This window comes from Calypte anna, chromosome 7 (genome assembly GCF_003957555.1).
Source record: "Calypte anna isolate BGI_N300 chromosome 7, bCalAnn1_v1.p, whole genome shotgun sequence".
In the NCBI taxonomy this organism is placed as follows: Eukaryota; Metazoa; Chordata; class Aves; order Apodiformes; family Trochilidae; genus Calypte; species Calypte anna.
This window is the reverse complement of record NC_044253.1, coordinates 18,867,453-18,884,116: the sequence shown is the minus strand read 5'-3', so window position 1 is coordinate 18,884,116 and position 16,664 is coordinate 18,867,453. Positions and strand designations below refer to the sequence as shown.

The following is a 16,664-nucleotide window of genomic DNA, read 5'->3' as shown; positions in this document are numbered from 1 at the left end:
TTCCCTGTTTCAAGGCAGTTTCTGCATTCTAGCCAGTGACTACTGACTGCTAAAATTATAAACAGATTTTGTAGTAGGGAAACATTTTGTTCTCAAGACATGCCTGAATCATTAGGCACTATCAAAAGTCATGTTCCTTCTTGCTGCTGCTGTTCAGGGAATCACAAATTATTTTCTGCACAATTCGAGCGTCAGCAGAAGGAACAGAGAATTCTCCACTAGTACAGAACTGTCCTGTGATTACATTCTTAAAGAGAGACTTCATCAGCTAACTAGTCTAGTGAATCACTAATAAATATATTTAAATAACTTCCTTCTTGGAAGTAATTTTAATTCATCTGATCATACTGGCACTATACAGTTAATGTCTCAAACTGTGTCTATGTGAGATTTTCTTTTGGTGTTGTTCATACAGTAGTATCATTTGAAGCATCATTGGCAGTTACAACACATCGACAGAATAAAGTAACAGTATCTTTTACACACTTTCAAATCGAGGCATTTAGAATACTTTAGGAAAAAATTCTAGATTTAGGTTAACAGCACCCTTAAATCTGATAAAACCACTAAGTTTGCAGAAAAATACAGAATGACAGATGAGTATTTCTTACTCCACCAAGGTAACTATAAATATTTCGTCATAAAGAATTCCAAAGTATTGTTTTCTAGTACTGTACTTGAGATAGAGGCAATTTATTTAAAACTGTCAGTACACCGTCTGGCTATCACTAGCTGCTAAGCAGGGAACAGCTGAAAGTGATGGATGGACTTGAACATGATCAGCAGGAAAATAACAAACCCAGAAAGACCAGGCCTATAGCAAGAAACTATAGAAAAAGAGAAAAATAAAATGTGTCATATGAAATCATTATGAATGACTCACTGAAAGAAGGAATTCGATCAGATTAGCAGTGGAATTTGCTGCTCCTTGAGCAAGAGGAAGTTTTGAAACAGTTAACAATGGGATGATAGAACAATGGAACAGCAGAAGGATGGAAGGACAGAACAATGCCTTGTGTGGTCTAAAGGTGCCTGGAAAATACTTTTTTTTATCCTATTCACAGATATAGGATAGAATCAACCAAAATACTACATTCAGACCAAGAACTTCCAAGTAATCAGCCTCTTGACTACACAGAAAAATTAAAGGTTAATTTACCTACAAATTTTGCTTTTTTTCTACATCCAAATCAGGGTTTAGAAGTGCAAGACAAATACTACTAATAAAAAAGGTGCAAAAAAAGAAACCTTTTTCAACAGAACAATGTTTCTCATAAGAAAAAAGAAAATTACTAAATATGTGATGCAGACTCTACAAAAAAGCATCTTGAGATAAGAATTACTAGAATCTTATCCATATTTATACCCTGAGACTCAAGCATAAGGAAATGACTTAGAAAAAACTTTATGCTTGTTTTTTCTACATTGCAGCATGCAGTAATGCTGAATGAACTGGCAGTGGTACTAAGCATAGCATGGACTTACTCCATTTGAAGTGGTAAGCCCCCACCATACAGAGCTGTGCAGGACAGAGCATTGAGTTTAGGTAGTCATTAAATCTTTGGCATTCACTAAGTGCTAGCTCAGATTTGTCCATTTGGCACCACCTCGTGCCAGAAAGATGTACATTTTATTACAGTCATAGTAGGTAACATTCAAATATCTTAAAGCTTTAAAATGACAATGGGTAGCCATAAGAAATTATCTGATACTGATATATAAAGGTTAATAACTTTTAAACTATAAGACCATTACTTCACTTCTTCAGTGCTTCTTCTGATATCAGATGTATGGTTTATATAAAAATTGCATAGTGATGATGGTCCAGTATTCAAATGTAGTGATGATGCTGTTGCCGTACCAAATAGGTGTAAAGCATCACAGTGAACTGTTAATTTGACAGGAGGTACTCCAGAAAGTAAACAGGAGAGTAAAAAATCTGCACTGATGAAATAATCATGGAGAAACTTGCACAATGCCCACACATTTTGTATTACTTTTGGTATGCAGAACTATTAAATTGGTTCATTTTGATTTAATTAAATAAAACAGAAAAAGCTATTAATTTTCTAAAACATTGCCCTATGTATCTTGATTGTTACTGTAAATGCAATGGAAATGCCATCTCAGTCAACACCCACAATGTTATGCTAGTTTTCCTGCATGATGTACTCTAGGTGGCCCTGCTCTGGCAGGGGGGGTTGGACTAGATGATCTTTCGAGGTCCCTTCTAACCCCTAGGATTCTATGATTCTATGATGATTCTATGATTCTATGACCTTAAATACCATTATAAGCTTGTGTACATTATTATTATATATAATATGTACATATTATTATATATTGGAATTAAATAGACACCAGTAGAATATGACACCAGTAACCTTAGGGAAAAAAGAAAAGCATCAGAGTATTTTAAATCTAGAATTAATCTTACCTCTTTGCTTTCTTCCAAGTCTGACTCACTGCTGAACTCCTCTGTATTTAAGTTTTCAAAATCTGATTCCCCAACAGCAATTGGAACTGTCACAGTGAGGCTTGGGTTGTTTATGAATGACATGTAATCACTTTCATCAACAACATATTTTTCCACGCTGCTGCCTATACCACTGGTAGTTCCATTACCTTCTTTAAGATAGGCAAGGTTTTTACCTATATCTACTATTGTGTGGTTGGAAATACAGCTGTCTTTCTTGTTGTTAAGGTCTTCAAGAGGTTTGATTTCATCTAAAACTTTCTGCTTTCTAACAAAAGCTTTTTGGATGAATTCATGCATTTTTCTCTTCATGTAATCTATGCCTTTCTGAATCCTTGCCACAGCAATCTGTAGATTGTTCATTTCATTATCATCATCTGTAGCAGCAAGGTTGTCTGAACTGAACGAGCTCAGCAACAAGGCCAAAAAGAGGTTGAGTACCTAAAAGACAGCAAGGAGAAAATATAATGGATCTCGTATTTTTAAGTAAAAAATAATTACATTATGGGTTATTCAATATGACATAATTTTTATTTCAGAGCTAGGACTTCATTTCAACCCACCTTCCTGATGTTCTTTCCAACCCATAATCCCTCTCCCCCATATTTTATTATAGCTTGCCAAAAACATTTTTAGCTTGTTTAACTTGACTAATGTAGGTGAAATATCTGAGCTGTTCCTTGACTCTCTCCTCCCCAACTGGAAGTAGTGCAGGTCTGCTTCTCAAAATGGAGAATGACATAAGGAGGCAGGATACAATATGATGTGGAAATTTATGCAAGCTAAATCCACTGTTGTTGTCACAGGTAAGGGGAATGCAAGCAGACTTTGGTCTTCTACAGTTCAACAGGCTAGTTTCAGTGTCTCTAATTCAGATTATAATAAACTTATATTTGCCAAGAATATATCAATCTATTTTTATTTGAGGTAGGAAAGCTACCTGAGATACCGTCCACAGATGTCATACACATCCATTTCAGAAAACTATTTCATATTTCCTTGCATAGCATTTTGCAAACACACAGGAGTGAACTGGACTACATGTAATTATGACAGACTATGGGCAAAACTGATTAAAAATAATACTTAAATTACATTTTTCAAGTCTTCCAGTTTGAACCTGCAGAATATTTTAGAAATATTTTAGCCCAGTTTAAACTTGGTAGCTAAGTCTGTGGCTATACATATTTATAAAATTTGTGGATGATAGCAAAAAGAGAATGGATGCTGTCACTCAACAAAAGCTACAATTAGGCATATCCATGGTAAATTGGTGAAGTGATTCAAAATCAGTATGACATTTAATTCTGCAGTACCACTGTGGGAAAGCTGCTTATGGAAAATGAAAAGTACATGCACAGAAGGTGTGAAAACTTGCAAGGTAGAAGCACTGCAGAAAAGGGCATATAGGCTGCATCAGGGGGTACAGAAATTCTGCTTATCAACTGGAGATGTATCATAAGGAATGTGGCGTGTCAGACATGGAAGCCTAACAAGCCACATAATTATTCCACATTATTCCGAAATGATGTCTGTGAAGAATTCAGGGCCCAGAAGCAAAAGGGAAAAGTAGTCTAGAAATCATTAACTGTGGTTTAAAAAGCTTAAAAAAAAAAAAAGATTTGAAGACTTATTTTGTTTCAGAAAGAAAAGAAAAAAGGGGAAACAGCAAGCCTTTAAGGGGTATAAAAGTTGTCATGAACAGTTACTGCCTTCCAACACAATTGAGACCAGCTTAATAGGTTACAAAAGGTATTTTTAACTCTAAAATTAATTTAACACTAGTCTTAATAAAGAGGTTATAAATTTATTAAAGATTTAAAAGAAAAGGTAGACAAACAACCTGTTAACCTGGGTTACAGAAAGGGCAAATTAATTACCTGATCTCCCCTAAAGTGCTTCTCCAGTCCTCATCTCTGATTTCTGTATCATTAAAAATAGGAAATGTGTTCTAATAATTTTTTAAATTCCCCCCTGATTACATACCACCAGGTTTCCAATCACCATGACCATCATGAAGACTGTAAGGCACATGGTTTGGCCTGCAACCTCCATGCAGTCCCACATCGTTTCTATCCATTCTCCACACAGCACTCGGAATACAATCAGGAAAGAGTGGAAAAAGTCATGCATGTGCCAGCGTGGAAGTTCACAGTCACTGGAGATCTTGCAGACACATTCCTTGTAGCTTTTCCCAAACAGCTGCATCCCAACCACAGCAAAAATGAACACAATGATGGCCAGAACCAGGGTCAGATTGCCCAAAGCCCCCACTGAGTTGCCAATAATCTTAATCAGCATATTTAGTGTTGGCCAAGATTTTGCCAGTTTGAAAACTCGAAGCTGCAAAACAGAGAAAAGTATAGTTATTTGTGTTACTAATTGCAATGAAATTACTGCTATGTATTTCATATCGCAGTTACCCTGTGTCTAAATCATGGCTAATGTAACCTTTAGAAACTTAAGTTACAAGATTCATGTCTTCAGTTCTTTGTACAATACTAGATAACAGCAGTCTCAAGCCCTGATTCAAGTCATAAGAAGCCAAAAATACTGCCTCTGTGCTTATTTCAATTATCACACTACCTCCAGTTCAGACTTTCCTTCTTCTGGTGACTTTAGATATTTACAAATAAGTTGTACAAAACAGTCTTTCTCCTATAGTTAATTCTAAGAGAATATTATTAAAAATAAACGAGCACATTTGAAGCATGATCAATTTTACAGGATTGTTAAGTGTACAGACACTTCCAGATATTTTTCTTCTTAACTGGATGAGAGATGGAAGAAGTGGCTTTCCTAGAAAGAGAAGGAAGCTAGAGTTGTTAATGACAGGCATTCAAGTTACTTGAAAGTATCTCTAACAATACTTTTTCTGTTATTTATAATAAACATAATGTATCTCACAGTTTGTAATACAGGACTGATAAAAACAGACAAAGAAGAGTGTTACATTTAGGTACAATTTGAAAAAGGCCAAAAAAAAAAAGGACATTACTTTGAAAGACTGAGCAAGTGTTTCAGAAAATTGAAAGAGGACAACACTAGACAGAATCTAAACCTATTTTTTCATGGGGTGAGATTTATGAAATACACAGATGCAAAGTTAAAAACAGAATTCTGTCATTGAGAGAACAATCAGTTCAGACAGTTATTAGACTTTAGGCAAATTACAATATAATGCTATATAGAGAATCAGCAAATAGACAAATTTAAACACCTTCTTTTCTTAAAAGAAGTTTAACTTTTATTTAAAGTTATTTTAAAATTTTTTTTAATTTAAGATCAAAGTTGAGCCTGATGATTTGGAACTCTAGTTTCATGTCTCTGTGAAGGTCTTTTTAAGAGACGATTTGAAAATCAATTTGCACAGTAGCCTGGCCTTCAGCAGGACCAACGTTTTTATAGTTCTTATTCACAACAGAGATATTTAATAACAGAGTGATATACTGTAGGGACTTTCAAGCAGAAAAGCTGCTAGACAGTAGATGTGCTCTTGTAGAGGATGGTAATGGGGAGGCTGGTAGCAATGAAAAATCCCTATAGAAAGAAAAATCTCACTACTTGCTTATAAAACTAACCCTGCAAGCAAACTGGTAATGGAAGTTTACCAGTTAAAGCCATCAATAAGCTTTTATTAACTAATCCATTATTTACAGATTACTACCTCAGGTAGTTAGGGTCTGTGTCTCTTACAATTTTTAGTCCCTTGACTATGGAGAAGAAGACTCTAAGAGATACTACTTCTGAAAAAGTTAATCCTTGAAGCACAATCACTGCAAGAGTGGAACTGATGCTGACATTGCCTTGAAGAAGAAATAGATGTTATAAAGATAATGCATAAAGCAAAATTGACATAATAGATGTATACCATTTAGTGGGTACACAATTTAGTATTTTTATCAGTTCTTAAGAAAAGATCTATCTTAGCCAAATTAATCATGTACAAATGAAAAATGCACAACATACAAAGACAAATACAAAAATATAACATAGAAACTTATTTTATTTAGTATATTTACCAATCGGAATGATCGAAGGACAGATAATCCTTCTACATTTGCAAGGCCAAGCTCCATTAAACTAAGACTCACAATAAAACCATCAAAAATATTCCAGCCCTCTTGGAAATAATAATAAGGATCCATGGCAATTATCTTGAGAAACATTTCTGCTGTGAAAATTCCAGTAAACACCTGCAAGTAAAATGCAGTTTCTTATTCCAGTTAAATGAGAACATACTAAAAAATTAATACTAACAGGATCTAACTTTTAACTAACTTTTGTTAAGTTATATCTTTAGCAAGCAATCCAGCATAAAACTTAATACTGTTTCTATATCGTCACACACTGGGGTTAAGAATCAAATTCAGATTTAAAGCTTACATATGCATCACAATATTTAGTTTTCAAAGAAGAAATCATAAGAATGTGTTTTTTTATCTAGCCTGCTAATATGCATGCATAAATACTTAAAATCCCTTCTGATTTTAATGCTCAGTTTTTCCTCCTTAGACCTCATATTTGCTCTTAGGATATCTTTTTTCTTCTTGAGAGGAACAAGTATTTTATTATGAAAAAGAATTATACTGAAAGTTGAGCAGAACTATTCTGCTTCAGGATGACCTGCAGAAGGCACTGTCGTGCCATTTCACCATTCCCTGCATGCACCATTCCACATCTGCCATGTTTACCAGATCTTTCTCCTCTACTATTCCTTGAATACCTAGAACCTCAGAAGGTGCTAGTTAGGCCTGAAACAGGTCTGAGAATAGAACTGAAAAGTTTTATGATTTGTAAGTATGTATACAAAGAAAAATATTAGATAAATTCCTAAAGTTTTAAAAAATCCAAATGCACCTTGACTCAACAAATATTACTTTGTCTCCATAAAGCAAGAGCAACAAAAATCCACAAATTTCAACAAAGAGGGACTCAGTACAGCTTAAATTTAAATTTGACCATACCAAGCCTATACATATCTAGTCAATATTTTCTTTCAAAATGCATTTGACATACATGTTACCTTATGAAAGACTTACAAGGTTTCCAACTGAAAGTACACCACTAAACTGTTCCGTCATTGGATAGTGCTCCATGGCCATGAACAGGGTGTTTAGGACAATGCAGATAGTAATGGCCAAATCAACAAATGGGTCCATCACAATCAAATTTACAATATGTTTGACTTTCAGCCAAGGAGTACAGCAGTCCCAAATCAAGCAAGTGTTAGCAAATTTATACCAACATGGTGGGCATTTCTGCCTGGATTCTTCCAGTTCTAGAGAGAAAATTGAAAAGAACATTTGAAACATATCTTTCCATTTCAGAATCACCTGTGTATTTCCTTGAGGCTTAAATGCTGTTTTCCAAGATACTGTTGATAAACTGTGTTGATACTATGGACCTTTCGAAATCAAGGCTACTGTCATTAAAAGAAATTGCAATTAAAAATGATCTATCCCATTATGGTTTAAATTTGATGTAAAAAGAACTCTAAATATTCTGTAGATAAAATAACCATTCACAAGCAAATCCTACAAAGGATGCAAAATAGAAATTTGTCCTAGAAATCTGGCAGAGAGGCTGGCAAGTGAGTGGATTGAAAGCATCTTGCAGAGAAAGACTTGGTGGATGAAATACTGCATTTGAGCCAGCAATGCTTGCTCACAGCCCAGAAAGCCAATCTCATCCTAGGCTTCATCAAAGTAAGCATGGCCAGCAGGAATAAGGCAGGTATTCTCCCACTCTGCTCTCCTGAGACTCCACCTGGAACAGTGTGTTCAGCTCTGGGGTCTACAGCATGGGGCTTGAGCAATCTGGTCTAGTGGGAGGTGTCCCTCTTCATGGCAAGGGGGTTGGAACTAGATGACCTTTAAGGTCACTTCCAACCCAAACCATTCTATAATTCTATACACAGAATTAATTAAATATTTAAATTTTTCCTCATGAAAGACAAACATTTAGAACAAGCCTGAAATCTGAGAACTATTTGGACAGCAATATGGTCCACAAGTGGAAAAGTGCTCATTTTTACTTTCCAATTTATTATTTTGGGTATTGTCCTTTAAGCCTCAAAGTAATATTTTGCCCTTTATAAGAAGCAGTTGCTTAATTCCATGATTCAGATTCTTTGCCTTAAAGAAAGCACAACATAATCCTTCCTTTGTGAAATTTTATGTCTTGTGAGTTGTTAGATGGAGATTGTTATTTTTCTGCTGCAAGAAGTATTGGCATTTTAATAATTTAAAAAGAGCTTTTACCCCAAACCATAACTTCTGTAGGGAAAGACTGCATTGATCAATATTTTTCTGCTTGCATTTACCTTGGAAGTTCCCTGCTTTTACCTCAAACCTATTAGCATACTGAAAGCATGACTGCTTTTCCAAATATATCAGTCCTTTAAAAAAAATAAAAAAATAAAAAAATACTACCTCTATCTAAAAATGTCAACTTGCCTGTACCTTTCAGGCTGAAACTTAAACCACCACTACTACTTAGTGTACCATATTTTAGTAACACTTTATGGCACTTTCATTTCAAGAAATGGTGTTGCATACCTTCCATTGTGTTTGTAAGCATGCTGGCTATACTCATTGCTCTTTGCCTTGCACTAGGATCTGTCAGGTAGTCCATGGGAACATGGTAAGAACTCGATCGTCTCTTTCTTACGTCAGTTTCTGTAGTAGTGCCCTGAAAATAAAACACTGATAAAATAGACTATTGATTGCTCATTTCAAAAGAATAACACTAAATTATTATAGAAGTATAATGGTCTAAACCACTCTGCATCACACTCCATTTACATCATAGTTTTGCAACAGGCTAATGTATGCTTAACTTTGTATATAACAAATAGCCAAATACATCAATAGGACTGCTCTTGTATTTAAAAATAAATATTTAAGTATTTTGCTGAAATGGGGCTGAGACGCTAAAAAGTATTTTAGACTATAAACAGCCCTTAGACTATACAAAGTTCCACAATGCTTGTCAATGAGCTCTGCCGTGACCTTCCAACTTAGGCAGTGAACTCTGTTTCTAAACATGAATATGCAAAGCCCAAAAGCCCACACAGCTAGCAGTAAAAGCACAAAAAGTAAGTGCATTTTTTTAAGATAACGATTTAGAATAAATTATCAATTTACTAGCACATGTTCTCAAACAAGATAAAAGGAAAATATTTAATAATGTTGGCATCTCAAAAAAACCCAAACAAAACACAACCTGGAAATATGAACTGTGGGACAGAAACAGTATCACAATCCACATAAGCTGTACTATCTGTGTTATACAAAAATTTTCATATATGGTCATTGTTAAGTGAAACACCCATTTAATACATTCCAGTAAATAAATATAATTAATATATAATGATTCTACATTTTGATATCCTGTCTGATATACGAATATAGAATCTTCCAGTTGTCTTCAGTTAGCATAATAATTCAGTGGGTATAAGACTACACATAATAAATGTATTCAATGGTTTACTATATTATTCTATTAATTCACAGAAATTAACATGTATTTTTGATTTCTCCTTTAGCTTATAACTGGAATATATGAAAGGAGCATTCACAGCTTGCCCAGAAAGGAAATAATTCCCAAGTAACTTGGTTTTGTACAGACAAGTAGCTGATCATACAGGGAGAGGACATCATGCCTGAGCTATTGCAGACTTCCTTACATTGCTAGCAGTGGCTGCTTTATCAATCATCACCTCTGGCAGAAGCTGTCCAGTAGGTGACATCAGAGCTGGCGGCCCACCAACTAATGAAACGACTCCATTGCAATCCACAGTGCTGTGCATCTTCCCGTTTGCTGGAAGCGCAGGTACTATCCTGGAAGACCTACTGGCCTGACTAATGTTACTGTTGCGCCGTTCACCGTGTCTATGAGGAACAAAGAGAGAATCTCTTCTGCTCTCATTGTCTTCAAAAGTGCTGTGCTCATCATCAGCAAAGTCATTCTCTGATCCTACATCTTTTGCTCGACCTCTGAAGCTGAAAAGACTTGTTCTGCTATTGCGTCTTGGGGAAAACAGGGAGCCACGAATGCTCAGCAAAGACTGCAGGCAAATAAAAACAATGATTATCAGATGAAAATCTTTAAAATGTATTTTTTTCATATAAGGGAAAAAACACAGTGTTAGTATGTCTTAAAGGGTAAGATCATCACAAATAAATGAGCTGGTAAACAGCCCCCCGCCCCCCATACACTCCGTTTTGCATTGTAAACAAAGACCACATAAGTGACAGACAAAGACTGGTTATTTTACTACTTTGGGTTTATGAAATCAATTGGTTTAATAAGAGGAAAAGAAACTGCTTGACAGAATTGTTTCATCTGCCATTCTGCCTGTTTCATTATCAGCTGATTATAAACTGAATAAGCACATCTAGACACTATTTACTCCAGATCTGACAGGCTTAGTAAGTAAGGTTTTAGACAAATTTCCTGGGACTTGGTCTGCACATATAAGTTTATCCCAAATACTACCTTGTTTAAAAATATTAATATTTTTTCAGATTCTAGTGAAGTCAGCTACAATAAGTTTTTTATTTCTTTTTTTTTAAAGCCTTAGCTATCCTGGACATGCAAAGATATACCTCTAATTTTGTATAAACAACCTCAATAACCTTCACCAGTTTCCTCATGGGGAGAAATACTCTGCTATAAGAAGATATTTTCAGGATCAGAGTAAAAATAGTGCTCTGATCTTGCAAATAAATATACATGTTATTAATTAATAGCAGTGATTCTTTTGCCTTGATTAATTAGCATTACCACCTAATTTCATCCAAGACCTCTATGGACGGCAAAGATGATATATAACAAAGCAGCATCTTTGTTTCTCTTCTGCAACTTATCTTTATGGACCTAATCCCTATTGTTCTAGTCACTGTATAATGCAGAACAAAAAGGTACTCTGGGAACAACCTATCATCTAAATGTAACACAACAAATGGATACAAAAGCGAGGGAATACAATGAGGCAAAATTGATGGGTGTGAGAAACAGTGGTCTTAGCTCACCTGAAGTCACTTCCCTGTCAATCTTTCTGTAGGCAGCATGGTAAAAGAGAGTTTTAAAGAGGGATTTGAAGAGAGCAATGAAGTGTTCTGTGGAAATTCATGGGAGCTTCTTCCAACCATGAGGGGCAGCATACCATAGAAAGCTCAAAGAAACTAGTTTGAAAACTTAACATGAGGCTAAGGATGCTGGCATGGGTCAGTCAAAGCTGGGGCTTTACTTGTTTACTGTAAGTAGACAAGGTGGGTTGGAAAGAACTTTAGGCACGATATGTTTTATGGTATTAAAAATATACCTTTAGGTAGGTAAGTTTACAAGCAGATTAGGTAAAAGCAATGACATGCGTTAGTGCTCTTTGCAACAACATTCTTGATGAATACAGCAGTAACTGGGGCTCAAAAAGAAGTCCAAGCTAAAAACAATTCACAGCTGTGGGTCCAGAGTAGAGGTTTTTAAAAAAATAAAAATAGAAAGGAGAGGGATCTAGTAAAAGGCCTTTTGGACACCTCTTAGAAAGCTGTCAGAGGGTAACAGGGTCTTCTAAAATTCTAAAGAAACACTAAACCAGGAGAACTGGGAGATGACATCATGAATGTTAGGAAGAATAAGGTTTTCAAGAAGAACATAATCATCAGTTATATTGAAGGCTAGTGAAATGTCAAGGAAAATGTCAAAGATGATATAAAAACCTGAATTTTGTCTAAGAAAATGTTATTAAAAAGTGGTGAGTGGAATTTCTGTTTAGTGGCTCGAATCCAGAGTGAAAGGAACTAGGGCTGGAAAACCAGAGAGGAGGGGATTGCTAGAGTGTCATAGTAAACATCTGCACATGGACTTGGAGATGAAAAGGTAAGAGAAGCAAGCTGTATGGGGAATGCTTCACTTCTTACAAGATGTGATGAACTGAGCTGCAGTTGAGTAAGGGTGCAATTTGAATGAAGACACAAGCAACAGTATACACCCAAGGGATCAGATGGGTCTTTAACATGAAGTTGATGGATATATGTGTCAAAATTTTTATAAGGAATGGAATGAATCATGAACTAAATTCAGTGATGAAGTCTTATGGGGATGAGTTAGACAATTAACAACATAAAATGGTGGTAGAACAAGGGTGTCCCTGTGTGGGGACGGATGAAGTATTATTTAAAAAGGAAATATGTTAGAAAGGAGGGTTAACTGGGCAGAAATAGGAAGCTAGAAACATTATACACCACCACAGTCTGGTCTAAGGAGGACCAGAAGAAAATATTAGATGAAGAGGTCCGAGCTTCTTTGAGAATGGGAGCTGGAGAAAGTGGTACATGAAGAGAATATGTATGACCATGATCTATTCAGGGATGAAACAGGCTTTTCAGAGACACTAATAGAAAAGTATTAAAAGGGAAGGAAGCAAGTCATGAAGAACAGGGAGAATAGAGAAGGTAGGGATAAAAGGAAGCATATTGAGACACACAAAGGGGAAGAAAAAGGATACAGGGTTTCAGATCTGGATTTCAAGTGTTGAGGGGAGAGCTGGAGGTGGGCAAATGAAGAGGAGCTGTCGAAGGGATAATAAAACTATCAAATGAAATGTCTGGATGGGAGATGCAGATGGCACTCTGAGTCACTGGTGTTGCAATGTAAGAGAACACATGCAAGGACACATTGCCACAGATATTTCTGCCTTCTTCAAGATAACACAATTAATGGCCTCACATCAGTTAATTTTTTTAACTTCACATGAACTTTTATGCAACTTCTACTGGGTTTTTTGTAACCTAAAGTTAGTACTTTTCTGATTTAAAACATGAAATAACTGTATGTGTGCATCAATTTTTGAAGCCACTGATCATGCTGAATAACATCCATCTCGATAGGCAGATAGGTCCATTTTCATTAAGAAATTTGAAATACAGCTAAGTTTAATTAACACACATTCTATTGATTTTTCACAAAAAATCAGAATAAAATACCAAATCTCTCAAATTTCTTTAGTTTCATCTTTGGCTGTAAGTATTAGCATGGCTGTATACTTTGATTTAAGATAATAAAGAATCTGTGGTGTCTTGAAAATTGACCAAACTGCTTTATAGGACTTAGTTTACATGGTAAGTACACAAAAAAAAGGTGTTTAAGAGGTGATAACACTATGTTACCTGGTGTGGAGAAGAGAATCTCTTTTCATATGTCAGCCTATTTCCCTCAATGGAAAATCGGAAACCTTTCCTTTTGATGCTGTCCTCTGATCCAGATTTGTGAAATTCTTCCCCATCCTTCTCCTCCCCTTCAGACTGCTCTTTTTGCTTTTTCTTCTTTCTTCTGTTCCTCCTCTCTTTGGCACTCTTAGAGCTCAGTTTTGATGCCTCAGACGAACTTTCTGAGAATCCACCTATTCCACCTGCTCCACTATAATCTCTTGAGTCAGCTGCTGCAGCTGCTGCTGCCTGTGTGTAGAAGCACATGTGCAATTTACATTTGTACAAACACAAACCACTCACTATTTTAAATTTATTGCCATTCGTTTAAAAAATAATGACTATGAAATAAAAGCACTGAACCCACTTCATAGTACCCAGCATATTATAACAGTTTACCCAAGGGAAAAATGTGCTGTCAGAGGACTACATTAACAAGTATCTGGTTTAGAATGAAGCAATATGTTGCAATGAATTTTTCATCTGGAATACTATACAGAAGTAAGGAATTGAGGCTAAAAGAACAGCAACAATCCCTATTAACAGGGAACAAAATTTTTTACAGTTTTGCCAGATTTTTAATTCTCTCTAATTTATTAAAGATCTCACGCAACATTGTTTACCTCAGTTTTGCAAATGATAATAAGAGAGTTCAGTTAAACAGCAGGCTATTAGTGACCTGTTGATATTTGAAATTTCAGACATTTTTTGAGCATATGATTAACGTTGATTTACAAGTTGTGAAAATAAACCCCCCAAACCAACTGAATGACCAAACCAAAAAACCCTGTTGCCAGCTTTAGTCATGCACTTACATGCTCTATGTGGCCGCATGCCAACCAGATGTTATCAATTATGGTATTAAAGATTTCAGAGTCTTCAAAAAATGAAAAGGAATTTCAAAGCAGTATACAATTGTAACATATGTACCACAGAAGCATTTTGTCCAGTTTCTCTCCTTTTTCCAGTTTTCTTTAAAACTGGAACACTATGGGATTTCTGCTGTGAGAGCTGGAGAAGGAGTAAAAAAAGCCAAATGTTGCTGAAGATAAGTATTTCTCCCACAGCACCTACAATATCTTTGTTTTTGCTACTTAAATAAGAGTTCCTGGGACATTTTTTTGGTTTTTTTATTTTCAACAAAGTTAGTAAAAAGTTAATTTCCACATCCAATTTTAAAATCCAGTACTTCAGCTTATTGGTTATAATTTTTTCACAAAATAACAGGTTTACTCAAGCCATTAGAAAAGGGCAAGAGGAAACATTAAAGATAATTTGCAAAATTCAGGAATTTATACAGTAGGAAGTAACTGTTAGAAGTAGGGAGTAAAAGTATTGCTATATGTGGACATAAAGCGTCTGATTGCAATCATGAATGGAGGAAGAAATTTTACTTTATAGGGATACCTGAGCTTCTTCCTGTTGTTTTTTCAATTGTTCCAGCATTTGCTGAAATTCTGCTTCTTTCTGTTCTGCTTCTTCCATGGTTGCTTGATTCTGTTCTTCATAAGCCATGGCAACCACAGCTAGGATTAAGTTAATCAGGTAGAAAGAACCCAAGAAAATTACCAAAACAAAAAATATCATGTATGTTTTCCCAGCAGCACGCAGTGTCTGGAGAAAAAAGAGAAAATACACATTTTTAGCAGACTTTTAAGTACTGTTACATAATATGGTAGCATTTGTGTTATAATCTAGAAGTACATTATGATTACTTTATGTTAGCACAAGATTATTTAATTACTTTTTTCATAAACAAAGAGCACTATTTCCTGGCTATATATGCAAAAAAAAAAAGTTTTGTTACTACTATGCTCAAGGTAAACAAGATTCTGCAGTCTGAATACTTCAGAACTTCTAGAAGTGAGAATGTGTGGCAGCAGTTCTTGCCCCACTGTATGTCTATATTACAGCATTTAAATCTAGCAGTACTGAGGCCACTAACCTGCATCTTACCTTCTTGTCTCATCAGTCTCAAACTACAATGCCACAAAGACAGTGCAGTTTACATGTGTCATGCTGCACAACATTGCTGTCAGGTTAAGGGTATGTGTAGTTCAGAGACAAGACATAACCTTTTCAAAGAAAACATATTTATACTATACTGCAAATCACTTTAACTAGCATATATTTACAGCATGTTTGGGGAAGAAGTTTTAACAAACTAAATACATTTACTCATGTTAAAATAAACAGTAATGCTTAGCTACCTTCATAAAACAGCAGCTATTTCTTAAAAATATTTGAGTAGCACGTGGGAACCTAAATAATGAACAAGGCCCCTTTACATATTAGAAATAACAGATGAATTCTGTCCCAAAGGCCTTTAGGGACACATGAATGAAAAATAACTACGCAAGTACTATGCAGTAATGGTATTGGTGATGGTGCTGTTTATTTTAATAAGTCCTCACCAGCTGGTAAAGATTCTCCCAAAAGTCCTGAGTCATCAATCGAAACAGTGACAAGAATGCCCAACTGAATGTATCAAAACTTGTGTAGCCATAGTTGGGGTTTCTACCAGCTTTCACACATATATATCCTTCTGGACATTGACTACAAAAGAAGAGGAAATGCTATTTTTAATAACTACTCTAAATTATGAAATGCTACAGTAAATAACAAAATTGTTCACAAGTACCAGTTGCTAAAGAAATTATGAATAAATAAAATTTTATTCTACAACTCTAAGATAAAAATAGATATCTCACTGGTTTTCAATTTTTAATTCCATTTCCTAATGATATTTCAATGTTTTAATAATACAACTAATAGTTATCTACCCTTCCCCACAATTTGTCATACAAATACACTTTCACCAGGACAAGAGAATGTCAAGTGGCATGGCTGATGATAAACAGCTGCCAGCAAGCTGTCAGTAGCATTTATGCACATAGCATTCATGTGGCTACCTTTACAAAATTAGCCTAAGATGCTGCAGAAAGTGCTTGTGTACAGTCAAAATCACACAGATG

The 16,664-nt window shown here is 35.4% G+C and overlaps 1 protein-coding gene across 13 annotated transcripts in view; it reads right to left on the bottom strand.

Moving 5' to 3' along the window:
- Positions 1-16,664, bottom strand: part of LOC103533323 (sodium channel protein type 2 subunit alpha) — a 75,507-nt gene that overhangs the window by 23,566 nt on the left and 35,277 nt on the right. For 7 of the 13 annotated variants that reach the window (XM_030453828.1, XM_030453832.1, XM_030453837.1 and 4 more), the window contains exons 8-16: positions 16,104-16,245; positions 15,097-15,303; positions 13,651-13,938; positions 10,200-10,547; positions 9,037-9,169; positions 7,519-7,757; positions 6,499-6,672; positions 4,463-4,819; positions 2,438-2,917 (exon numbers count right to left, since the gene is read on the bottom strand). In XM_030453828.1, coding sequence (XP_030309688.1) covers positions 2,438-2,917; positions 4,463-4,819; positions 6,499-6,672; positions 7,519-7,757; positions 9,037-9,169; positions 10,200-10,547; positions 13,651-13,938; positions 15,097-15,303; positions 16,104-16,245 — 2,368 coding nt within the window. Of the gene's footprint in view, positions 1-2,437; positions 2,918-4,462; positions 4,820-6,498; positions 6,673-7,518; positions 7,758-9,036; positions 9,184-10,166; positions 10,548-13,650; positions 13,939-15,096; positions 15,304-16,103; positions 16,246-16,664 lie in introns of all 13 variants that reach the window. The other 6 variants (XM_030453825.1, XM_030453826.1, XM_030453829.1 and 3 more) reach the window with 3 other exon arrangements.